Source organism: Bradysia coprophila, assembly GCF_014529535.1.
Source record: "Bradysia coprophila strain Holo2 chromosome X unlocalized genomic scaffold, BU_Bcop_v1 contig_12, whole genome shotgun sequence".
Lineage (NCBI taxonomy): Eukaryota > Metazoa > Arthropoda > Insecta > Diptera > Sciaridae > Bradysia > Bradysia coprophila.
The window spans coordinates 4,319,273-4,346,051 of NW_023503293.1; the positions used below are offsets into that span (position 1 = coordinate 4,319,273).

At 33.1% G+C, this 26,779-nt stretch overlaps 1 protein-coding gene across 12 annotated transcripts in view; it reads left to right on the forward strand.

Moving 5' to 3' along the window:
- Positions 1 to 26,779, forward strand: part of LOC119067177 (cAMP-specific 3',5'-cyclic phosphodiesterase) — a 224,503-nt gene that overhangs the window by 160,995 nt on the left and 36,729 nt on the right. The window contains exons 1-2 of one of the 12 annotated variants that reach the window (XM_037169995.1): positions 21,355 to 21,551; positions 24,422 to 25,094. The exons of 6 other annotated variants lie outside the window; for them this stretch is intronic. In XM_037169995.1, coding sequence (XP_037025890.1) covers positions 24,682 to 25,094 — 413 coding nt within the window. In that variant the 5' untranslated portion in view covers positions 21,355 to 21,551; positions 24,422 to 24,681. Of the gene's footprint in view, positions 1 to 21,354; positions 21,552 to 22,365; positions 22,724 to 24,356; positions 25,095 to 26,779 lie in introns of those variants that run through there. 5 more of the 12 variants (XM_037169996.1, XM_037169994.1, XM_037170002.1 and 2 more) reach the window with 5 other exon arrangements.

Sequence of the window (26,779 nt, forward strand, 5' to 3'; positions counted from 1 at the left end):
AGCCCGGACTTTTATCCGTGTTCACAGCCATAGTTTCTCCAACCAACGACGTTTAATACTTTGGATAGATTTTGTCGAATCCCATCACAAATTATACGGTTGATATGAAAATTCAACAAACATATATTCGAGTGTCTGCGTTTTCTTACGAAAGATTTATGTTCCTAAAAGTTTTTTTTTTTTGTGAGAAAAACCCTCCTTTGCTAGACGTATTTGAGTTATTGTATTCTATTTGTGAAACATATAAGCTTTCATGATTGTATTTATTCTTCATCCATTATTTACATGAAATTCAAGTGTTTTAGTTTGTAGTTGGAAAAGAAAAGGATATTCAAGAATAAATTACAATACTTTCTGAGTTGAAAAACACCTATTCCATATCAAAACGTATTTCTTTGCTCTATTACATTTATTTTTGAATCAAAAATACTCAGTTACCGTGCGGAGCTATGGCGAAAGTTTTAGAAAATTTATTTTTCCATATCAATTTAATAAATGACTGCAAATACACACACTTGATAAGAAAAAGCTTCATCGCATGTCCTTCAGTTTCCGAAAGTTTCCGCAGTTGCGAATTGAAAGTTTATTATTGACTTCTGCAAACATAAATTTGATACAATTTTTATTATATTTCTATATTTCATGCACACTCTTCGCTTACCTGACGTTTTCCTATCGTGTATATATTATATCTGCTATCTCAAATTCTATTTTTAAATTCCACTTTTTCGAATGATATAAAGCACAGAACGTCCAAACGTCGCAAATTCATCTCGAATTTCTTGCAACGTTCGGAAAAGCTTTGCGAAAACCATTTAAATGTTTCAAAGATATGTCGAATCATTCAAAGCGTCGCATCCGAATACTAAGCACCTTCTGATTTAACTTAAAGTTTCATCCGTGTATTTTAGTAAATTATGCAGAAATTTCAGTTTTGATGTAAGTTTTTTTTTGGAAAACATATTTTTGAATGATGTAAGTAACTTACTTAAGCTAAATTTGAATTTGTCAAGGCATTTTTGAAGTAGTCTGTCGTAAGTCAAAGTAATATGTTAAATGTTGGTTGATTAAGTAGCCGTCTGTTTAACACATTTATACAGTAGAAGAATGAATATGAGTAATTTCAAATATATTTTCACGTGTTGTAATGTTTCGGAATATTAATTTGTTTCAGTAGGACTCCTTGGGCTCCGTGGGAATTTTTAAAGAAAATTTACGTTGAGAAAAAAAAACAAGACCATTACGTTAGAATCAAATTGGTAAAAAATGTGTATGAAATTTACCTGTAAATGTAACGTCTACAGATAAAAGTATGCAACGTTTGCAAGTAAACCGGTAAAAATGTGTAATAGGGCGTATCGAATTTTGCAAATTTTAAGGTCCGCGATAGCCTGTGTGCGGAAAACGTAGATCATCGAAAAGTGTGTCCGGGCATGTGGTTGATGGAGCCATCGAAATCGCAAATATTTTGTGAAAGAGTTCAGCTACTGTCATGGAATATTATGTATACTTATTGGCCAAGGTGTCCTCGACTCCGACGTGGGCACTCTTAAAAAATTCAATTCAAAAATGTTAAAAAAGTGGTTTCAGGTGAATTGCCTACCGGGACGTGCCTAGTGTCGAGCCTTGTGTACTGGCAGTGCTCAACCTCCTCTACCACCTTAAACCACAAGCTAAACATAATCATTTGTCTCAAAAATCAAAAGGTCAAATTTTCGATGGTAATCTTGGCAGTGACACCTTTTGGACCATCGGTTTCTTCGGTAGTTTTGTAGAGTTTTTTAAGCTCTACATTTCGCTAGAACATTGTTCCCGGGCTCAATCGGATCAACCACATGCCCGGACACAGTTTTCGATGATGTACGTTTTCCACACACTGGCTATAGCGGACCTTAAAATTTGCAAAATTCGATACAAACTCTGTAAAAACATTTTCATGTAAAATAGCGTATTTTCTGCGGCTGACCAGTATGATCACTCATGCTTGAAGTGCGTTGTCAGAAATCATACAAACAAATACATGCCAACGATTCCGGCGTTGTATATAATTTGATAAAAGTCATCCCGAAAATGAACTTCGTGAACAGAAATTGAATTTGTGATCAAGTAGTAAGAATTTAATACAAACATTACACACTCAGATTTTTTTTTTTATATAATTCGTTTATTCAATCAAATTAGAAAATATGCACAAAATTATATTCTAGATAAAGATAAATTTACAGCCTTCCAGACTTTTTCAAATTTATGTTACGACATTTCTTTACACTTTTGTATTAATTAGTTATTAAAACTTGACAATTCAGAAAAATGGTGAGATTTATTATTGTCTTAGAAATTTCTTTGGTACATGTTGCCACCTGAGGATTGAAAAAAAGACTCGAAAAAACAATCAATATTCTCGTTTTTTATATATATAGAAAGAAAGCTTAGCCTAAGGGGTACGACAAAAGTCGAATGGCTATAAGTAGCCAAATCAAATCAAGATTTATCAATATGCCATGCCAGTGGCTATTATTTTTATGATCAAGTACTGTCATTATCGATACACTATCATGAGCGTCTACAAAGATAATAGTTTGGATTCATTACTCCTCAGTATTACATGGGGAGGCTTGTAAGTGCTGTTAGCAAATCGTTCATTTGAAAAATTTCCAAATTGACTTATGACAATGTTATCATGTAAATACGTTTTCTTGAGCATATTCCTCGCCAAGTCATACAGGTATAGATTGAGCCTTGGCACTTTCGTGATACTGTGCAATTCTTCAGTAGATATAAACTTGAAGTTCGTTGCTGACCTTCGAAAACCCATTGCCATGCGTAGACATTTATTCTCAAAAACTTTCAATTTCTTTATAAGATACTTAGGCAAATTATGCCAAATCGGTATAGCATACGTGAGAACCGGTCGCAATATGGTTAGATAAGTTTTAATCTTCACAGCTTGTGAAATGCCATTATTTACCCTCATAATTGGATAAAGCTTGTGCAACCCTGAGTATGCTTTCAGCAACGTTCTATTCACATGTTCGTTATGCTTAAGGTTGGGTTGTATGTGATAACCCAGGTAACGAACACTTTTCTTGAATGGTATATCCGAATCATTGATTCTCAAAGCAGATACGCCTTCTGAAAATTTCAGGTAGTTGGCCCTGCAAATAAGGAGTGCTTCGGACTTTCCGGCATTAACTCTAATCTTCCACTTTTCATAGTAGTTCTGTAGCCTGTTAAGATGGCCTTGAACATTTGATCTCGCTTTGTTTTGGGATACTCTAGTCGAAAAAGTATTCGTATCGTCAGCAAATATTGTCAAGGTAGTGTTCATATGTGTGGGCAGATCAAACATGAATATTATAAACAGTAGCGGCCCCAGTATAGAACCCTGTGGTACCCCATCGTTTACAGTTACTGGGTTCGACAATGCCTCTCCCAACTTAACCCTGAAATTTCTATCCTTGAGGTACGATAATATAATTTTGATAAGATATGTGGGGAAATTCAACTTTATCAATTTGTAAATGAGTCGTTTTTGTCGTTGAAGCCAATGATTGCCTCTTCGTAAAATCTCAAGAGCGCATGCATTGTCGAATGTTTGTTCCTAAAACCGAATTGGCTGTTAGGCAACAAGTCGTTAACATCGCAGAAGTTCAGCATACGATTGTGCAGAACCTTTTCAAGTACTTTGCTCAAGCTATTCAAAAGACTAATAGGTCTCAAGTTTTTTGCCTCATTTGCAGGCTTACCCGGTTTTGGAATCGGTATAACATGAGCTGATTTCCAAGACGTAGGGTAATGCCCTGCGCGTAAGATACAGTTTATCAGATTTGTTAGACATTCTATCGCTGAGGGGGGAAGCTTCTTCAGAACAATGTTCGGAATGGCATCTGGTCCGCAGGATTTTTTTAATTCTTGAGACTCTTTTCATCAAAATCTGTTAAAAATGGGTTAGGTGGGGTAGACTCGGATAACGCTGTAAACTTGTGTATCTCAGATGTCACCAATTTTTCAAACTCTTCATCACCCATGTCCCTGTTCTGCTTGTGAATTTTGTCGTACTCGTCCGCGATTATATTCGCTTTGTCAATCGTATTACTAACAATCAGATGTGAACTGACATACGAACACATATAACTAAATGGCGGTTTGGAGTATACACAAAAAAAGATCAATTTCTTGCACTCGTTTCATGGATGCAGGCAAGAGAGACTTCATTTCCACCTCTGAACTGCACATATTTCTTATGGAAAACGAAATGCTCATTGCATTTACAATTGAATTTTCTAGTTTCTCCTATTACCATTCGCTTTGCGCCGTAGTATACCTATGTAACCCTTTTTAAATGTGAAATTAAATTATTGAACGGTCAAATGAAGCCGAGGCAAATCGGTGATTAATTAGAGTTTCACATCGAACTGTGTATGCTAAAATATAGTTGTTACAGCGTAATGTTAGTGTCAATAAATCTAAAGCTTAAACACACCATTTCACTTGCATAACAGTTCCCGGGCCAAACGAGATATAGATTTTCCATGTATCCCCAGCTATGCGAAAATTGTAGGTGGAACTGGTGCAAGAACGTATATATAAAATATTATGCAAATTGCATCACGTTAGCTCTCAATATCTACATTGCCGACACAAAAACTATTTTAAGCATTACATGTATGCATGCAACTGTAACAAATACAGCTTCAGTCTTGCGTCTATGGGTCTATTTTGAAAAAGAAAGAAAAAATTGAACCAGTTGCATTCTTCCTTTCGTTCACAGAAGTATATCGTTTTGTAAGAGAGAAAAATTTGTTGTAATGGTGACATTGCTCTGGCTTGTTCCAACTCTTAAACTTGAACACTGAAAATCCATAATATAGGCGAGACATTTATGAGTGGACCTGCCACGCTATTATATCTGTGTACAGTTTATAGACGGATCATATAATATCATTATGAAACGATGTGTGCTTGTAGAAAGATTTGATTTTTGTTTTATGATAATCTTGTTATAATTAATCAATAGATCCCAAGAAAAGTTAGACACAAAAACCGAGAGGCAATTTACTTTCAACTCTATGCTTTTTCCGGTCACCCACCTTAAGTTCTAACTGATCCGACCTGAGAATTTGACTGTAAAATTCGCTTGCACAGTTCAATGGTTTTATTTAAATAGACATTGATGTCATGGTATAAGTTCTGTAGGCCCATTATACTATGTTTGTGTTTTATATTTTGTGATATTCTCACTTGACGACTTTAGGAAATAAATTTTTTTGTTCAAATTTTGGTTTTAAGGTTTTAATTGACGAAGAATATTAGAAATACTTTCATATCCCAGAAGAGAATAGAGAGGGTACTTTACGAATCGATAGCATAGCACCGCCGATGAATTCTTCATTTCACAGAATCATTCCTTTCTTTTTCATATTTTTCTTCTAGTTTAGTCTAGGTTATTCAGCAGATCCTCGAACTGTCAGAAAATAAAGTGGATATCTTTTTTCTCCTCCTAAATATTTACGGATTGTAACGAAATAAAGTACGCAGCCATATTATTCACGTGGAAGCCGAGTTAAAAGTTTGTATTTGAAGTATTTGTATTTAGTCCCAATTAATTTATTTTTTCATAAAATGAAGTCTGTAACAAATGATCCGCGTAGCTCCAGTTTCACTAAGAAGCTAAATTTTGTTTAAAACTAAGTTTTCCGTAAATTTGTTTTTCAAATTGAAGTAACTCTGATACCTATTCTCAAAAAAATCAGAAATGTTTCTCATACTGAATAAGGACCGATAAAAACAAATGAGGAATGTTATATTTAAAAAAAAAAGCGAACCGACAATTATCCTCGCAACTTTCTCACCCATTGTTTCCAATCCTTTCAATCATTTTCTATAACCAACAACCGTATAACCGGAATATAGTTATAGTTCAACTGCACTTAGTTTACTGTATTCCGTTATTAACCCACATTGCACAATATATACTTTAACAAACGATGTGAAAAGTTTCTGTTTTTTATTAGGCGATTGTGCACATGTTGCATGTCGTTTTTTGTCATTTTTTTACAATTTATAGGCTACGAATGAAGTCGTGGAATGGTAATTACATAACCCAAGTTGAAGTTATATTATGGATGTCACAGACATTTATTGCCCTTTAAAAGTGCTTCTCGTTCGTTTCAATTTGGTTTTTGTTCTCATAGCAATATGAATTCATTGTTAGATATAGGTTAACGGTTGCCTTTAATATTTTTGCTATGGTCAGTGACCATTGGTCACGTCTAGCGATTTGTTCGGTTGATGTCGCACACACCTTCAGTGGAATAATTCACATTTTTATTTATTATTCATCTAATATCTCCGTTTAAGGTCCGAACCAGGAAGATGATCAATGCTTTGTATTCAAGAGCATACACAACGGCTGAAGGATATATATAGTTTAGGGAATGTTGATGTGGGTGGATTCCAATTTTTTTCGTAAATGAAGAAGTAGACTGTTTGTCCTGTCCCTAACTTGTAGAAACGACTACTCATCAACTGCATCCAGAATAAACTCTGGCTAATGGGCTATAAATGTACATGTTTCAAATGTAGCTACTTATAATTGTTTACACACTGGAACTACGCGGTTCATTTGTTAAAGAAATTATTTTTGAAAATAAATGCCATGAAACGATGTGTGGTAAAACCAATGAATTAGAAGCCAAATTCAGTTTAAGCAGATTAAGCCACCACCACCAACTTAGGTTTAGGACCGATTAGTGCCGATTAGGACAAAGCGTTTTACAAAAACTTGCGTCAAATGCTCATCCACATCAAACAGAAAAAAGATAGCGCGCTTATACATCCTATTCCTTTGATTATGCGAAAATGTAAAAAATTAGCAATGTCCGACAATTATAAAAATGTTAACTTCACAAACGTTGTAGCCAATGGCAATTTTTTTTTTCAATGAAAGCGTAATTTTACAAACGAATAATTCATTAGCTTGTTGTAAATACGTTGTCCATTATACCGTACATCGTTTTAGGATTTGTGTTAACAAAATTTCAAACTCTACATTGACAAAACGTAAATCTTTTTTATGGGTTCATTTATACATGTTCTATCTAATACCGCATTCATTCATTCTACACATGGTAATATTCATTCTACGACAATTCCAAGTGTGGAATGAATGAATGAATCATTCATTCATATAAGGTGTGTACAGGTACATGGTATATAATATATATAAAAATGCTCAAATATATTATACTTATAGAGACATACGAGTAAATAATGAAATGTTTTGTACCTTTGTGCTGTTAGCTCTCATCACGCATACCGAAGATCCGACCCCATCACAAAGCTTTAACAGAAAATATATAGGAAAAACATTTTCATTTGGCATAGGCACATAAATAATAACATGACAATTATACTGAAATACTGAAAGATGTTGGTCTTGGTCTCATACATCAGCTTCTCCATACACACATACACACACAGACTGACACACGCAAATCATAAAAGGACCTATTTTCCTCTTAAGTTTTCCATTCAATGGATATTTTCTTTGACTCAACAACAAACAAATATATTTCATATTTTAGCAGCCTTTATTTAAAAAAAAAAAATCTTTTCTATATTCAACCATACGTCTTCAGTTTTTGATATACATACATCTATATTTATACCAGTGATATGGCATAATAATAACAAAACAGACACGGATAAAAAAAAAGTTTCCATATCAAAATTGAGAATGAATTTCAGCTCTCAAAACCGAAAGCTTTTCTCTCTAAGCCAATTTCAATAATCAGGAAAGCGTTTGAAAAATTCACTCACGAGACTCTGTGTGACATCACAGTTTAAAGATGGCGCCGTATCGAAACAGTGCATCGGCTCGCGTTTTTCCAGTGAAAATTTGTGGTTAAAAACTGAGTATTTCACTAAATAATTTAATTAGAATGACTGTAACAGTGTCTTTAAATAAAAAATAAATAAACGTTTGATTGATGCAAATGAATTATTTTGCCGATGACTGACTTTACCGACTTGAATTAAATGCACACGGACAAAAAAAAAATTATTGTGAACCGGAAAAAGAGAATAACATAAGAAAATTTTCTTATACTGTTTGTATATTGTGCCATGATGTTAGCCCATAAATCGTAATGTATATCTGTACATGGGACATAGAGAATAGATTATTGTGGTAATAATCAAATATGAATATACGCTAAATTGAAAATTAATGTTCTCTCGTCTATGCTGAAGATCATAATAACCGAACGTTGAGCTTATTTATTATCACAAAGTTCAGTTTTGAAAATAATCACAAAATAAGTGACACAGAATTTGGAGACACAGAAAAAAATGTTTTTAAAAAAAAAGATGTGTGTGAGAAAACAAAAAAAAAACATTTGAACCTTAATTTGTAATAGTCTTGTCACCGAACGACTCAACTGATAATAATTTTTGTAATAGTAGTTAATGTGTTTCTTAGAAATATACACGACCTGTGTGCTGTATGTATCTCTGCACAAACGTTATTATATTTAACAGAGGTACCTACGCTCGCGTTTATTTTTTTTATATTAGCCGTTCAGTAAACATTTTGAATCTCTCGTACAATCGTGTACAACGGTGTAGTATAGTGTATACCTCCTAGGCATAAAAATGTAGACTCGTTGTATCGTGCATATATGATTTCACTGTACGATATTAAAAGATTTGTGTACCGAGAGTTCGTATAAAATGTGTAAATGTAAATAGATTGCGATTTGTTGGTTGTTTTTTTATAAATTATTTATATAAATGGCAAGCATAAATGTACATATATGATCACGATGGTTTTTAAAGTACGTTGAAAACAAGTATCTAATGACAAGACAAAGTTTTTTTTTTCTATATGATAAATATATAGAGCAGCAGTGCTAGTGCTTTCATTTTTGTGGCTATGATGTGAAAATTGATTTTTTTTACAACATAAATTTGTTGTTATTGATTTGAAACGAATCCGATTTTGGCATAATACATATATAGTTGGTATGGTCGAGCTGTACGGTCTTGATATGTGGTTAAAATATCATTTTACATGTTACACATAAATTGGTATAGTATTCTAAAATTAGACGATGAAATTGAAAGTATATGCACAGGAAAAGAACCACATTTATGAACGAAATTGTTATAAAATGAGTGGGATATTGTATGCAATTTCGTTACTTTTTTAAACAAAAATTTTGAGTGCCCAACTTATGGGTTCAATTCGTTAAAATAAAAACTCGCGAAAAATTAGGTTACATTCAAACAATCAAAAAAAAATCTCTGTCACTGTTGGCGTAGACAAATTGCTTTCCATATCCCAAAAAAATGTGCGGAAATACGTTAACGAGAAACAAAATCACATTATTGTCATGTCATAGAAAAATAAACGGTGTGCGTGCATCTCATTGTTACGCTTTTTTTTATACCAAAGTAAATCAAATAAAAATGCAAAACAAAAATTCCAATTACGGAGTCTGAACTGAACAAAAGTCAGACCTGCAGATTTTATATTGTTTGCAGAGCGAAAACTCATTATCCAATTTACGTTCAAATCTATTGCGCTTCCGAAAAATGTACAACGATCGTTTTTGTCACTTAACGAACACCCATTGTGACGATATGCTTTTGATATAAAAATGATTTCGTTTAAGTGTTACTGAAAAATTTACTATTTTTATTTGTTTAATCCGCTTTGCAGTTTTGTTCACGTCGGTTACATTAAGTCTTACGTTTAAAACAATTCCTGTTCTTATGTGTTTATAAGCCGGCAAACGAATCACACTATAGTCATACTGAATCTGTCACTTCTTTCGTTTAGATTGTCTCATAGTGTTTGATTTTTTATCGTTTTCTTCATAGAGGTCAGAGGTCATGAATAACATCGTTTATAGGAAAGACTGCCCTTACAAACTCTAAAAGTTTATCAATTGAAAATGGACGTGATTGATCCCACTATAAAGAGCATGTCAACTGAATCATTCCTTTTTGCCCAACAATGCACATCTTCATCTGGATGTATCCAAGCGAATACCTCTATATCAAATGCAACAATCTGCAACATAAAAATGTTCTCAAAGTGTACACTTGCACCTGTATCAAATGCCAATAAAATATAAACGTCTCATAGCTCGATAAGTATGTATATATGACAACCATTTAGTCAACAACATATTGCATACAAAATGGTTTAAAGTCAAATATTTTCTGCAAATGTTAGTTGTTTTGTTTCTTAAGTTTTATTTTTTTTATTTTCTACAAACATTTTCAGTCTTTGCATATAAAAAGTTTGTTGCAATGTTGTTAAAGAAAATTGCATCGAATTGCAACACATTTCGAAAAGTAAATTTATGTTCATAGGAACTGAGTGACGCGCAAGAAGCTATTCATTATTGGAATATCTGAAAGTTTATAGATGCTTCAGATATATTCTTTGCGATCCAATTAAACGTCTTATCCTCTGACTTGTACGTAAAAGAGGAATATGTTTTCTTTTTCCTTTCCACAATTTCAAGGAAAATTCATACAAAGTTACCAAGACAACGATCGCAGAAAACGATGATGTGTCCTTCATAATGTTATAATAATGTTATTTATGTTCGGCACAGTGAATCGTTCTTGAATCATAATTCAGATTTTGTTGTTGTTGGGTGTTGGGTGTTCTTGTTGTTGCTTATAGCTACCACACCGTACACGTACATAAAGCGTACTACTACACACTGTTTCCTATTATATGTAAATTTAGATTTAAAATTGATTTCCTTCTTTTTTTTCCCCATCCATTTCAGCAACAGCCACAACAACAAAAAATCCTTTATTGAAAAGGAAGTTCATGTTAGAAGTTGTACAATATTCGAGGTAGATAGATAGATCTATATTATACACCTATATACTAAATACATGACTTAAGGGGATAATATAAAGTAAAGCAAAGCTATAAAAATTATATTGTGCCTAGTCAATACATTTAATATTTGGAGAAGTTTTGTGTCAAAGAAAATTCGATGCGAAAATGGTGCTCCTTGTTCTGAAAATTAAACCATCATGTTGCTTACGTACTGCCGAGAGAACGAAAAGACAGACAGAGAGATAAATGGAGTAAAAAAAAGAGAGTCAGTGAGCGACATTTCCCAACGTTCGCTTTTATGTTTTCTCATTTCTGCATAAATGATGAGCTTTTTTTTCGTATTCGCGACAATACGCGTTATACACCTTATGAGGTTTCCGATAATAAATATAACACAATGTGCGGAAAGTAAATTTGAAAATACTGTACTGCTGTTCATTTTATATATTAGATTTATAATGTTCATGCTGTTCCATCCATTTCTCGTAGATATAATACTATATATGACGGGTTCTGTAAGTAAGCGATTTAAGCAAGCATTCACATACGGCGAACACCCCTATTATCCATACATGTGTACATATCCGAGGAAATTTATTTAGTGTTGCATGTGTACATCATATATAACAACGTAGTTTCTTGCAATTTTCCGGCAATCGGAAATACAGGAAATACAAACGTGACAAACAATTTAAATAGGTGACAAATTTTAGCAATATCTTTCAAGTTTTATTGTGAATTTTATTGACAAAACTTTATAAGCTTTTCTTGTCACGAATGAAAACTACATTACATGAACGGGTGGGGAGGATGGAACACGAACAATTCTGAATATAGACAGAATTTCTTTTTTCCCTTATCGATGAAAATTTAAATTAATTTGTTCGAATTTGAACTTGAATGGGAAGCGTATTAAAACATGGTCGTCATCGGTATGCTCTCTGTTGCGTCGATGTGTATAGGCTTCATGTAATGCAGAATCAATTTTTCAACCGCAAATAGAACGACAATATAATCGACCAGTAACATTTTTCGAAAAAGGTGAATTCCCTATAGATTCGGAACAAAAATATCAATTACCATTTTGGGCCAAACGGGGATGTTTGTACATGTACACTGGTAAACCGAAATGTTTAGGTAACTTCGTTGGTTTATTTTTTGCACTACCCAAGAGACGAGCAAATTCGGAGCTGTTTCTTCAACTTGTGTTTTATTGCAGAAGCTTATTAGTCTACGTTTTGTTAACGGAGCACATAGTTGAGTCTTAGTCCTGGAATCTAACGTGTGACTTACGTGTTGAACAACTGATGATGTAGAGATGGGGAATATGTATTCCGGATAAAAAATGGTCTCGTATTTTGCATATTTTCACAGTCATCTCATCTCTGTGATGTATGAAGCCAGACCAATTTACCAATTTATTGCTTCTCTAACAGAACGGTTTCAGTCGCTATTGGCTATCATTCTCTAGAGACAAATTCATGCATTCGGTAATTTCTCCAAATTTAAAATTCATTCCCTTTGAAAATTGTTCTATGTTTCCTTACACTCGTATGCATGCATACAGACATTTTCACAGACGAAATTTATACTCCACATCAAATTCTCGTTAAAACATTATGCTGTCAAGGATACGAACTTTTGAACAAATTAGACATTTTAATTGCTGAATTTAGCGCACGAATGTCAGTTTCTTTCTGATATAATTATAGATGGATATGCTGTGTAGCCTAGCAACCTTCTCTAAGAAGACAGCACACTTTGTATATGCAATGTGGTTCAGAGGCGTACACTATCATTAAATCTGTTACTTTCTTTGTGTAAAGTATCGCATGTGACAAATTCTTTTACTTCCATTGTTGGTTATTAAACAGAACATTTGCATGAGGCGGCAATTCTTTGCTGTCTATGTTGATAACAGGTGCATAGCCTTCTTTGAACGTTAGTTGTTTTAAATTTATTACAGGATTTATCCTCTCATTTATTAAACTGTAAGAGAAAATTAAGACTGCCCACAATTGTACAGCCAGTAAAACGATCTTTTCAACAACAAATAAAAGTCCTCTGCTCTGATTTTACCCATCGTCCTAAGAATGTATGTCTATTTGGATTGCAATTGAGATTATCTGTAGCAAGTATTCCGTGGAACGCTATTCGCCAGTGGATGTTCTTATAATCGCATAATCGTTCGATACGTTTTGGTTTTTCTGTTTTATTTCTGATATCATTAAACTGAGATACTAAGATACTGTAGTCCTTTTGTTAGACATTTTCAATATTGGAAAACGGTGACCTACAAAACTGTTCAGACAAATCTCACTTATCGATACCTACATCCCAATCTGCCATATTGTAGTCGTCAATCGCAAAAGAATCTATTTCAAATGCACAATTGCTATAACCTAATTTCGGACAGACTAAAAATACGTATGAACATAAAACGATTTATACCACCAACCGGCGGTAGTATAACAAGAGCAGTTTAATAATAAGGCTGATTATGAATGGTACACTCTGTATCATTCCCACCTTCTATGCGTAGTTTCATAAACAATTGCTTATACATAATATGTATATTCATAAATAGCACAAAACGGAAAAATTTATATTTAACTGCGGTGTTACTCTCTAGGTGCAGAGCAACAATTTTTCGAATAGATTGCGTTTTTGGCTGGTATATATCATTCTGATTGAAATATAGAGATTGAAACATTTGCTTACTATCTTGCTAGTTAATGGAAAAGAATCCTAATTTCGATGTCTCTAAATTTTCCTAATAATCCTCAAATCAAAACAACACATACACACACGTCAGAGCTTATTACATCATACAAAATTGATAAGATCAAATTTTAAAAGCGAAAAATTCATGTCATATTTTCTCATATCAAAAAGTTCAATCAATTTCGTACAATACCATTTATATCAACACTACAGTAAAATACACAAGTAAGTAGCACCAGACTGAATTGTTGTCGGAAGAATGTCTCTTTCTATAGATACAGAAATCCATACAAACGGGCGATGAATCATAAACATTTTGTGAGGAAATATAAGAAAGATTTTTTTTCCTGATATTTTTCATAATAAGTGAAGATATTAGACGTTGGCTCAAAATAATAAATTGATTTGATCCTTGAAACGGAATTGGATTATAGAAATGTTATGTGGGGAAAGTCTAATCGGTTTAACAGTATCGATTAAAAAGGCCCAATTTTAGAAGTTCTGCTTGTTTCGTTTGGGTTTGAAAGCAATGATTTTTTCCCTGTAACTAAGTTGAACTTTACCAGTTCGTTAACTAATAGTTATTTATGGAACAAGAATCGTATGAATTTATATTATCGTACTAGATGTCAGATTATCAATCCGAGGCGAAGCCGAAGTTGGCAAGACGTCGTGTGCGATTATATACCAGCATACGCTTCGTGATGAAGAAAATCATTTAAATATCGAAGAAATTCATAGTTTGACATCAGCAACACGTGACTTTTCTCGCACTAGTGCGATAAAGTCCCTTGCAAATCCTTTATCACACTACTGTGATAAAATACGTTCATATAACATTGCGCACAGGATGTGTAAGTTGTAGATATCATCACTGAATTGCATAAAAGTTAAAAAAAAGCGGGCTTTTCAGTTTTGTGTATGAATAAAGGGCAATGAAGGACTTTTTACAAATTTTCTTAATGCAACGAACACAGGGTAGCCAGAACACAGCAGATTTAAGAGATTCTATGCATGTTTTGCATTTGAATAGGTAACACTTTCTTCTATATCCTCGACGAAAGAAAGAAGCAATGTAAATGTTCACATTGTGTCTTGTGTCTAAAATAATAGAAACAAAAATGATAACAATATCGATGACGGAAACACTTTTCTTAAATCTTCTTAAAAACCATTTCTATCGCATTTCAACCAAAAAAAAATCGTTCTATGACTTGTATGTTAATTGGATTTCCACGCTGAACGGCAATTCCTCGTGGAAATCAAATATATATTTTCGTCTCCATCTCAAATTTCGTAAATTTGGTAAACCATTCATCACCAGGAGTTTTTTTTTATTTCTTTCTTTTTTCGCTTCCTTTGTGTTAAGACGTGAAAGTCTAACTTAATTTAAAATACCTGTCACAATTGTAAATTGTTAGGGCAGTTGGTTTATGAAAGCTTCATATTTAAAAGTTTTAATCAACGATTATTCAAGAATGAAAATTCTTAATTCAAAAGCATGGGCGAAAGCGGGTAGGGAATTTAGAAAAATTGATACTTTCAGCGGCAGACGCATAAATAATTTTCACTCGAAAATGGTGAGTGTCAGGTCTTATCGATTTTTTATGTGTATTAAATGTAACGTAATTACATTCATAATTTCACACACATAGCTAACGCCGACCCGTACGAAACACCTATTCGTATCAAAAGCCTTTACTGTGAAACTCTTCATTTCTTTTACTTCATTCTCTACTGAAAAGCTATCTTAGGTAATTTTCACTTACATTATCCATTCTTTTTCTTGTTATCATACACAAATAAATTGCTGGAGGCAATTTCGACAGCCCCGTACGAAGTCAAATTTCATAAATTCCTATTTAAACAGCTATATACCGCTATATTTACATATAAAAAAACATTTTACAGATGAATATGCTATTATATAACTCTACCTGCCTGTATATAGATGTCCATATAACGAATCACTGAAAACCCCCCACACATAACAAATTATTTCCATGTTAACAGAAACTATCTAAGTACAATTTTTCCCTAGATATATCACTTTTAATAAAATCCAGTATGGCCGCCGGCATCCATTTTGTTAGGAGATCGGAAATAGTACCGACGCTTTACATTCGTTAATACCTTTCAAACAAAGAAAAAGTTCATGAAATTCTATAAACTAGGTACAGGGGGCCAAGCAGTTTTTGAACATATTTCGTCTACTTTCGCTTTGTTAGATAGGTATTGACTGTACCATTCATGGAAAAAAAGTTTTAGAGATTAGGTTCCCCGTAGCGTGAGCTAGGTCTCTTGGAGTGAGCTCTTATCCGGCTACTCGGCTGTACAGTGAACGTGGAGTATTTTGTCAATAAATTTTGTCGAGTAAATTTTGACCGAATTTCATGAATTTTTTTTGTTTGAAAGGTATTAATGAATGTAAAGCGACAATGCTATTTCCGGTCTCCTAACAAAATGGCTTCCGGCGGCCATATTGGATTTTAGTAAAATTGAAATATATCGGGAAAAATGGTACTTAGAGAGATTCTGTTAACATAGAAGGAATTGGTTATGTGTGTGGGTGCTTCAAGCATTCCATATATGGGCATAACTATATACAGCTATATTGCTAGAGGCATATAGAGCTATATGATAGCATATTCATCTGTGTTTATTTATAGCAAAATATAGGTAAATATAGCGGTATATAACTGTTTAAATAGGTATTTATGAAATTTGACTTCGTACGGGGCTGTCGATATTGCCTCTGGCAATTTATTTGAATATAATAACAAGGCAAAGAGTTGATAATGTAAGTGATTTTAAAGGGCGAACAGCTTTTCAGTAGAGACGAATCTTAAGTGCGTTTTCCCGAAAATTCATTCCCAAAAACATGGGAAAATAAACCCTGATAATACCTTCTGCAGTGTATAGGCTGCAGGGTTCTATTCAATACAAAAATGAGTACAACGTTCAGATTTAATAGCTTCACATACCAAATGTACACTAAAAATGATTATGGTTTTGTGGATAATAATTTTCTTCAATTTTTGGGTTATTGATGAGCCGATCCCTTAACATAACACATTTTATTTCTGCCAACCTTTTTTAATGAAATGACAATATTAAGCAACGTAAAACAAGTCGACAAAAAATAATATAATTTACATCGAGTACCATTTCATCATCATCTCTGCCACATTAGAATATAAAACCATAAAAAGATGAATTTTATTTGATTTTTGTGTATCTGTGGATTAGATCGCATTGTTTACGATATAAAATATAATTCATGACAATGAAAATATATGAATTTATATTTTGCTTGTTTATTTGCTCGGTGACGTATTGGTGTACGGTATATAATATATAGCGCCATGTCTTTGGACTTGTTTTTCGTTTACGTATAATACATTAAAAAAAAATGAGAATTATGCTTAACAGTATTGTGAAATCAATTTGATGTACAGAAGATTTCGAAAAATGATTGCTCTCGGTTCCACTATGTGCTTTACACATTATCAAGTTCTAAAGGTTGAGAAATGAAACAAATTATTGAAAAGAAAAACGTCGTTAAAAATTTTATTGTCGTACTGAGCGGATTTTTGCGCACTCAGTTGGACAATTTTCACACATTGTATGTAGGGATTCACCTCAAACAAAGTGTGTGTATTAGACGGACAAATTGATTTTTTTTGAACGTAACTAAAAAAACATTTTTAAGGTCTGCAAAAATGGGTATCTAACAGAGGACGAAATATATATCTCTTCTTACGCACAGAATGATTGCGTTCTACTTCAATGGTAATCACAACACATACAGCCTTATACGACCCAAAAAATGTGGATGCGTGTCATTGAAATCCCAAAAATCGTTAATTGCGACCAGGCAACAATGCATTAGATTGTTCAAATTACAACAGCAAACATACAAAGTAATTTTAATGTTCGAAACTTTTCGTCTAGGTAATCAATGTGATCATAAAATTTAATCGCTCATATCATGACACTGTATTTCACACAGCAACAACAAAATTTCACGGAATCATCTTAGCTGTATGAGTATTTTACTTTTGTAAGAATGATAATGATGTTTACCACATTGTCGGAACATTTAGAAGGGGTTCATGTTAGCTGATTCGGAAATTAGTTTTAAAGCCGAAATTCTGAAATGTCTAATTCATTTCGCACATCCGCATCATTCACTGCATTGGAAGTTGTTTCATTATTTTACACAGCTACGAACGTCTTTCAATTCTAGTTTTATTTGGATTTATACAATTCTGTAAAAAAAAAAAAATTATTCGATCACAGACCTCGAGCGTAATTTGTTGATTTTAAATGCCTATCAACATAACCTTTTCCTCTAGACAGTTTGTTGAAAATAGTTGATAGATGCTTGAAAAATGTGAATCGATTCATAGAAAGTGCACAGTTTTAAAATGTTTCTAAAAAATGGGCTAAAGTCAAACAACGCCATCTGTATTATATTTATTGACGATACGGTCAATTATTCGGTTAATATAAATTTAGGCTTCACCCCCACAGTTGTTTGACAACGGCTAATCGTGTTTTAAATCGTTTTCAACTTTATTTCACAGCCGTCAGCATATAATAGTTATTTACGGCATCGCGTGCGAAGATCTTTATTAGCTCTATATGTGTAATTATGACACGCGGCCACAGGCCATCGTGAGCCTAATAAAGTACTTCGCACCGAGATTCATACAACGTTTTATGCAAGAAAGGGATCTAAAGTTTGCAGTTATCGAACATTATGATCTCGAATTGAGATCCACTTCGTCGCTTATTTCCCATGTCGTTTAGGAAAATCGTTGTTCCTAACTTATGACGTTAACTTGGAATGAGTCAAATCCTGACATTTTTCTAAATGCTAAATGACATTTCTTCCAAGTGAAGGTCTTATGTTAAAGGCTTTTTTAGCATGCGTTCGGAAAATAACTATTACACATCTCCTACAGTAATAAATAGACTGACGCAGTCTATAGAACTTGTATTAACCTCAAATCAGTGAGAGTCAGCCGAACACAGGATTTTTCAAGTTTCAACAGTCAACTCAGCTGAATAATTGCAGCACTGACGCGACGCAGTGCTGCCATACATTTTCTTAGTCACATTTCGCAAATAAATTATCGTGTCACTTCTCTATTCGTATACCAATTCGATGATTACACTGTAGAATCAAATGCCATACTTGATTGCATTAAAATGAGAATTCAGAATGATCTTTAACAAAATTATTGGACAGCTGAAACTGCCATGGGCAAAATCATAAAATAAGAATCAAAATCCCCAGATGTTGAATAGATCTCAATTTGTTAATGTCCATGCACACTCGCGTTTCCATCCGAGTTTGTTCCGTCAAGGGGTAAAAATTGAGATTTGAAATGAATTTCTAAAATTAATCAATTTTTCAATGTCATTACTTTTTCTTTAAAAAAAAATAGACCGCCCAAAAGAGACAAGAAGTGTATATGTGTTGAGAAAGGAAAGTTTTCTCTTCGGATTTCTTTATTTTTCTCTCGCTCATACTCTCTTTATCTCTTTGAAGAAATATAACTGACAGTTTAATGTCTTCCATAAAGACTTAAAACTTTAATATTTAAATGAAAAACATTTCAATGTTGGTATAAATATTTTATGCTTAGGATAGATGTATATATGGTGCACAGACGACACATGCCGATATTAAAAACCCATAAACGCTATCTTGTCAACTTGATAACGTGAACTCTATCGTAAAATTTTTTGATGCTCTTAACGTCGAATAAAAACTGCACAAAAACTGTGACCTAAGTTTGTTTAATGGAGCTAAGTAAAACCGAGGCAAAAACTCTTTTAATAAAAAAATCTAACGCGTGGTTTGTCAGTCATTTTTCTTCTATAATGGATACTTAGGAAGAAAAAGAAAGTTCATACGATGCTAAGTACATTTTTAATTATGAAATTTGAAACTTAGGATCTGCTGGTTGACTTGATTATTTGGTCATGGTCTTCAAACATATCCTAAAGTAATATCTCGTCAAAATAACATTGCGTCTGTTACTTCTTTAATGTTCGATATGCAGAATCTATTCCGTCATACATTGAACATGCCTTTTTTGCTACAGAAGATAACACTAACCTGAGTTTATCGCTCTTGTTGTCGTTGTGGATAACAAATGACTGTGAGATTGCAATTCTAAAAAGTCGTATATTTCTTGTTGCAATGTTAAATGATTTAGATCTAGAAAATTTCCGGTTTCTACGGTTCATAGCGACTATAAATCCTACATCACTTTTACTGTGAACAAAGACAAATGATGCTCACCGTGCTCGGTTTAATACTCTTTTAACAAACTATTTCCAATTTCTTAACATTTCTTGTACTGATGCCTTTCTCTCAACCCTAAAACTGTCGCTCTGGATACCTATATCTGTTCTCGATTTCAGTACTACCTCCACCGTTATGAGCTCATACAATTTTTTATTCTATTTGTGGCTACAATTTTAATTAAAACTGAGCATTTTCCTGATTCTTCAGATTAATTTCGAACAGAATCTCGTGTTCTCGTGGAATAGGTGAAAAGTAAAGAAAGAAAAAACCAATTCGAATTAAAGGCAAGAATAAGTTTTTCGATGTATAACCTGTGCCTTACTTCAGTGCATACAGTATTCGAATGAAAAAAGCCATGGGATATTACGACACGAGAGTGTTTAATCTTATCTAACATATAACATACAAATCGTCACATTGTGGCATCTACGAAATGAAATTTATTGGACAAGAAATATACGTACCATTTCGTTGATGGTTGTCACTTCCGCCACAATATTGATTTTTTTTTTTGTGAAAGATCAGTTTCCGTTGAAACAGCAGCACGCAGTTCAGGTACAAACAAATGTTACAAGTTTGTGTACATTTCTACTTTTCCTATTTCTTTTTTTTTTTTGATGAAAGAGAATGACATTGAAGGAACGAACGAGAAGATTTTGAAGAATTCGATTTTCGAAGATGATTGAGTTGTAAAAACGTCCATATCCAATAACAATTTAAAGCTTCGAAAAACTGGAAACTTTGTAAGATTTTTGTGAGCGACATCCAATCTTTTAAATTTCGTCTTTTTGGTTGGTCGTTGTATATAATCTCAGCTTAATAATGTAATGAACGATGAATCAGGCAGTAGGTTATCAGTGTGTGCGTTGATATAGGTACAGACTTCTATTACTACTGGGCCTATCTGTACAATTGAAAGCATCTGAAGATCATCAACTACGTTTCTGCATGTTTGTTTTTTAAATTGTTTACTGGGTACTTTAAATGCGCATAAAAATCAGTGTCATGACTATAATAAAGTGTTCATTCTTTAAGAGCAGTACGTACTACACTGAAATGTTGCCTATATTTAGGCGGTGAAACAATAAATATTCGACGACAATTCTCTTTCACATTTTGTATGAATAACGTTCGCAACACTTCGTGGAAAGTTTACTGATTGTAATAACGATTAGGTAAAAATTAACAGAAACTGTTTGACGTTCTTAAAGCAACTAGTGTTAACGTTATAACAAACAGCCACATTCTTAATGTGAGAACTAATATTACAAAGCCAAAGACACACTTTCATTTTTTTTTTCTTCAAACTATATGTTTGTAACAGTGAATATATCGAATATTTAAATGTTTCAACGCCGAAATGTAGGCCACATTTCCACACAGTGTTAATTGGTCTTAAAGTCTAGAGAGTGAACCGTCAACGTCAAAATCTCCACATTCAAGCAATTTGTCTACCTTACGCCACTGTTCTCAGTGCTCTAATATTAACACATTCGAACGGAGAATATCGTAACACTCATATGAAAATAATGAAGATTGTAATGAATGTTAATTTTTTGAGAATTTTTTTTTTGACTTCATTTAAATGACTAAAGTGAAATATTAAAAATCTTCGCGTAGTGTTTCTCAAGTGTAAAACGAAAATTGTTTAAGCAAAAAGAAAACGAAAGAAAAAAAATTACAACTGAAATTTAACTCAATCATCAATTCAATATTTTTTAGTTCTATGTGTTGGGTGGGAAGCAGTGTAGAGAGATAAATTAATGAAGCCAAAGAAATAATTTAGTCTGATTTTTGTTGCGCAGATGAAAAACGCTGTATCGGTTGACGACGGGCATATTAATTTGATATAATAGACGAGAAAAGGCACGAACGAACAAAAAATAAAATAAAACAAAAGCATTTACGCTGAACGTTGTAAAATTCGTCTTTTTTTATATTGGACGGAGACAATGTTATTTTTCAATTAATTTTGTCACTTAAAATTGCTTGACATTAACTATGTAAACATGATGGATTATTCTTTGACATTCATTTCAACATAAAGGCTAAATTTCGATAAATTTTAATACGAACAAAAATAAACATTCAATTCATTTGTTTTTTTTTTTTTAATTTGAATTCAGAGTTTAAAAACAGTTATTCAGTACATGAATATTATTGTTGTGTGTTTTTGCTTTTATTATTATTATTCTTACATTGATGTACACGTGACAATGTGATGTGTGGTATATATGTATATGAATCTGCCAAGATTCAATGATGCGTTTCCATCACGTGGTTTCTTGCTATATTTACTCTGTTATGCAAGAATTTAGCTCATTTAAATTAAACATTTTTAAATTTTTATTCATAACAAATCTGTGACGACGACGACGCTTTAAATTGTGTTTACATGTTAGATATTATAATTGACAAATAGAAGAAGAGAACCGACGAAGAAACTCGGTCCATTTTTGATATGTTGAAACAGAAAATCCATCATTCAAGTGGTATTACTATACATACATACGCACATCAAAGTTTCTACGATTCAATACATTAAAACAAAAACTAAGAAATTATTCGTTCGAAAGTTAGATGAGATAAAAATTTGTTTTGTGAAAAAAAATATAATGCAACGAGAATCAAAAGATTTCATTTCGAACCGACCATACGATTATAATCGAAAGAAAAAAATATCTCTGAGTTCATAATAAGCTTCACAATTCATTTCAAACGATATTGACGATTTATATATTATAAATCAAAATGAAATTGTTTATAAAACTACATTCACAAAATGGAATAAATAATGGAAATGGGTAAGTCATGTATAATAATGAAGAAATCAAGGTGATGGGGTACCCTTAATAATAACAGAGGTCATGGGAATATTAATATATATTCCGCATAACAAACAGCAATTTTCCATCACAATTTTCCGAGATTTACTACATTTTCTCGCATCGGCGGTAGATTAAATAATTAATGATATCCGTCTACTGTTCAATGGCTTAATGGGAATTTATTTTAAATAAGGACGACAGGATACGAAAATCATTATGATTATTAATGAAAACTGAAACTCTCCGTATTTCCGATAAATTTTATTACCAAATTTGCTATAGCAGTCTGCTCAGTGTTGTTTTTCATTTGAAAAACATTTATGAATATTGGATGAATGCATTTATTAGACAAGCACGGACTCAAATCTCGATACAAAACAAATGCAGCCAAAACTGTTCACTAATCTCTGTTTTGTGGTAACATCGAGTCAATGGGATTCACAGAAATGTTCTTAGAGCGCAGAATATTTCCCTTTCTACTAAGATATTATGTCAAAAAATTAAAATGTAAAATGTGGATCAAACAAAGTTCGAATCGTTTCTAGAACATTTCATTCGAAGACGAAATTTTGTGAAAATCGCTTTCAAGACAGTACAGGCTAGACAGTAGTCAGTATTTAGTCCACCAAAATTAAGTTGATTCAGTGTGGTATAGCATCAATATGAACTCTTCTCGGGTTTTAAGGAAGATAAGAGAAGACCAGAATTTTTTTAAACATTTCATAGACTCACAAACATATCAGCAGGTTATTATCAGTTCTATTTCTTCTTTTGATCTATAACAAGTATCAACAGATTGATGAGACATCTTTCACTTCATTTGTTTTACGTTGGAATTTGTGCTATATAAGCTTGTCGTTCTTTTTGCTGTCGTTGTTAATTCAAACAGATGAATTGCAGTCTTCCAAATTGTTTCTCTTCTCTATTTCGGTTAGTGAGACTTAATAGTTTTAAATAAATGCTAACTGTAAGGTGGTACGCTGTATATGGCTATTAGCCATTTGCTGATGTCTGCTAATACTAGGAGGTGACAAGATGTTACATCTGAATTTCCTATGTCAAGTTGTCCTACCAACTTGTTACACATTATCACTATCCCGTATAAATTCAGCTTCCACGCTTAAATTCGTCCTATATTCTCCTAGCTCAGGAATTCTAAATTCTAATAGATTAATTGCTATGTCAAACTAAAAACATCGTATTGCATTTATGTCTTTACTTTTATCGAGCTTTCGAGAGCTTTCAGTTTTTTTGGATCCCACCCACTGAAATAATCCACTTTTTCAATGGAATTCAAAAGAATGTCAAAGCTCTCTAAAGCTCTTCAAAGCACATAAACAATGCGATTCTTACCATCATGGCTTCGAATGATTCTCCAAAGGAACTGCGACTACGTAATATTTTGTCTCGAAGCACTATTGTTTTACATTATCGATTTAGTATATTCACGCGGCTAAAAAAAATTGACGAACTTAACCGTCGTTGGTACAAAAATATTCTGAAAATTCTCAAATGAATGATGATTGAGTTAAAGTGGTCACAATGTATGTTATGCATGCGAGGGAACCAACAAAAAAAAACGTTGTGTTGTCTAGTTTATCTTCAGTGACTTCATAAAACCATTAAATGAGCTCGAATAAATGAGACTCAGTAAAAAAAAAATTGTTTCATAAGGTGGTTGGATGCGGATAATTTCAAATCAATGTTGTTGAAGTACACTGCGCCGTATGTACCGTTATTCGGTAACGTACTATCAACAACTAAAGTTTATCTTAACACAAGACTGATTAAAACCTAATAAAAAATAATAAAAAGAAGTGAGAAATATTGATGGAACTAAAAATAGTGGAAAATCAAGCAATCGAAAAGAGAAAACATTTTTATCTACCAAAATAATCAAATTAATTACCAAAAAAAATGTAAATGGCTGTGATATGATTGCTACGTTTTTTCTAATATTCGCATTTATACGGTCAATACGTTGGACGAGACGTTCGCCACCTATTGATCAACATCAACCATCGAACGACCAGCAGGCCAACCAATCCAATTCATCAGCTACCGAATCTAAAGACAAACTGTCTTCACTCGGTCAATCCCGTCATTCGATATTTTCACGTAGTGATTCATCGGCCACCACAACGTCATCGAGTGGTACGTTCAAGCGACGTGGTGATTCAACTGCATCGACAATATCGACATCTGTTTTTTCGGAACAGCAATTGTCCGATGGCCGCAGAAGTTCGGAGGGTACGCGATTAAATAGCCATCGTCGGTCTAGTGGAAGAATTCGTAGATATGCACCGCGCACGACAATTGCTGGTGCACGAAGACGAACAACTGGAAGGTTAGATTGACGATAGATTTCAATTTTCATTTTCTTTTGCGATTTATATAGGATTTTAAAGTCTTATTGTTTAAGTTTGAACAGTGTAAATTAATTTCTATTCAGAATATAATATATCGTCCGTCATGGGATCCATTTCGACTATATTAGAATGATTCATTTTTGTGTTATATTGAAAAACGAGCCATTGTGACTAATTAACTTATCCAATTTGGGTGTAAGCGCTGTACTTGATGATTGAATTTAATTATTCGAAAAATTTTGTAGATTCAGGACGGGTAAATATTTATGGTTTCACATTGAAAAGCGCCATAAGACATTAGCCAAGCAGAGTATCCAACAGATCAAATAAAATTAATTTGTTTGAGTTAAATAATACTTGGCTAGTATGATTTCAACGTTAGACGTTGTCCTGCATCTATATCATTCTCTATATTTAATATATTTTTACTGGGTTGTATATAGCTTTATTGAAGCTATACGTAAACTAATTGTCAAATTTCTACTGATTACTTTCTGAGAACACCTTGCAAATCACTTCTGCACGGCCACTAAAAACAATTATGGCTAATTCTGTGCACGATTCAAACCTTCTGTCATATACCAAAAGTTATGGTCGTCCATAAAATTTTGAGTTTTATATAAAACCCACAAACAGATTGAGTTTTACATTGCATTGCGTAGTGTGACTCCGTAGGGCTAGTTAGCTAAGTGTTGTGGAATTAATGGGACCTAGCGACATACTAGGGCGTTTTAGACATCATGAACGTAGAGCCGCTAGAGCCATGACATATTTAAGAGAATCAACGCCAGGAGAAACAACGTTCAAAACACTTCAAATTCCACCACAATTCAACTCATAATTACTTGTGTTTCTTAAACGTTCAAGTACTTGATTTGGTATTTACAAATAAGGCGCGCTCATTGTACACGGTATTGACTAAATCTATTACTTTGGCACAAATTCATTTTATGTGAATAATGTTTGTGGGTTCCAGAAACATAAAAACGAATCTGCGTTAAATGTTTCCAAACTAGTTTTTTTTTTCGACTGTTTCGTGCCATGCAATTTCTTAAACTGACCGCAAACATTATCTTAAACCCACCGATTTATTAATTTGATGTTCACAACCGCTGAAATGTTGAAAATTCTGTGTAAATTCATGTTGGTACAAAACTATTTTTAATATATAAGAAATCACTACAGTTATTGTACTCAATGAACCACCTCAAGATTCAGAATTTCTTATCAGTACCGACTTCCGAAAAGCCCACCGGGCGATGCATTCAGAAAATTGTGAAAGGATCAAAAAATTGAAATGTTCATGTAAAAGCCCACCGTTGCCAGTTTGGGCCTGGGTATTTTGGAACAATACAATAGAAACTGTTGAATATGTACTGATTATTGGTGGTGTAGATCAGTCTCTGAACTGATTTTGACCTAATCGAATTGTGTGCACTATGAAGAACTGAGTTAACTCACACAACCAAATTTAAAGCCACATTTGAATGGATTGTTTTACAACTTTTTTATCTTTGATAAAACAAAAACAACAATATTCATGATTAAATTAATACTATTACGTATCGTCCAATGTTCATTTTAGTAAGTCTAGTAAAAATATACCACAAATATTTGTAGCCAGTTTGAAAGTTAAAAAAAACGAACACCTCTGATTAAAATG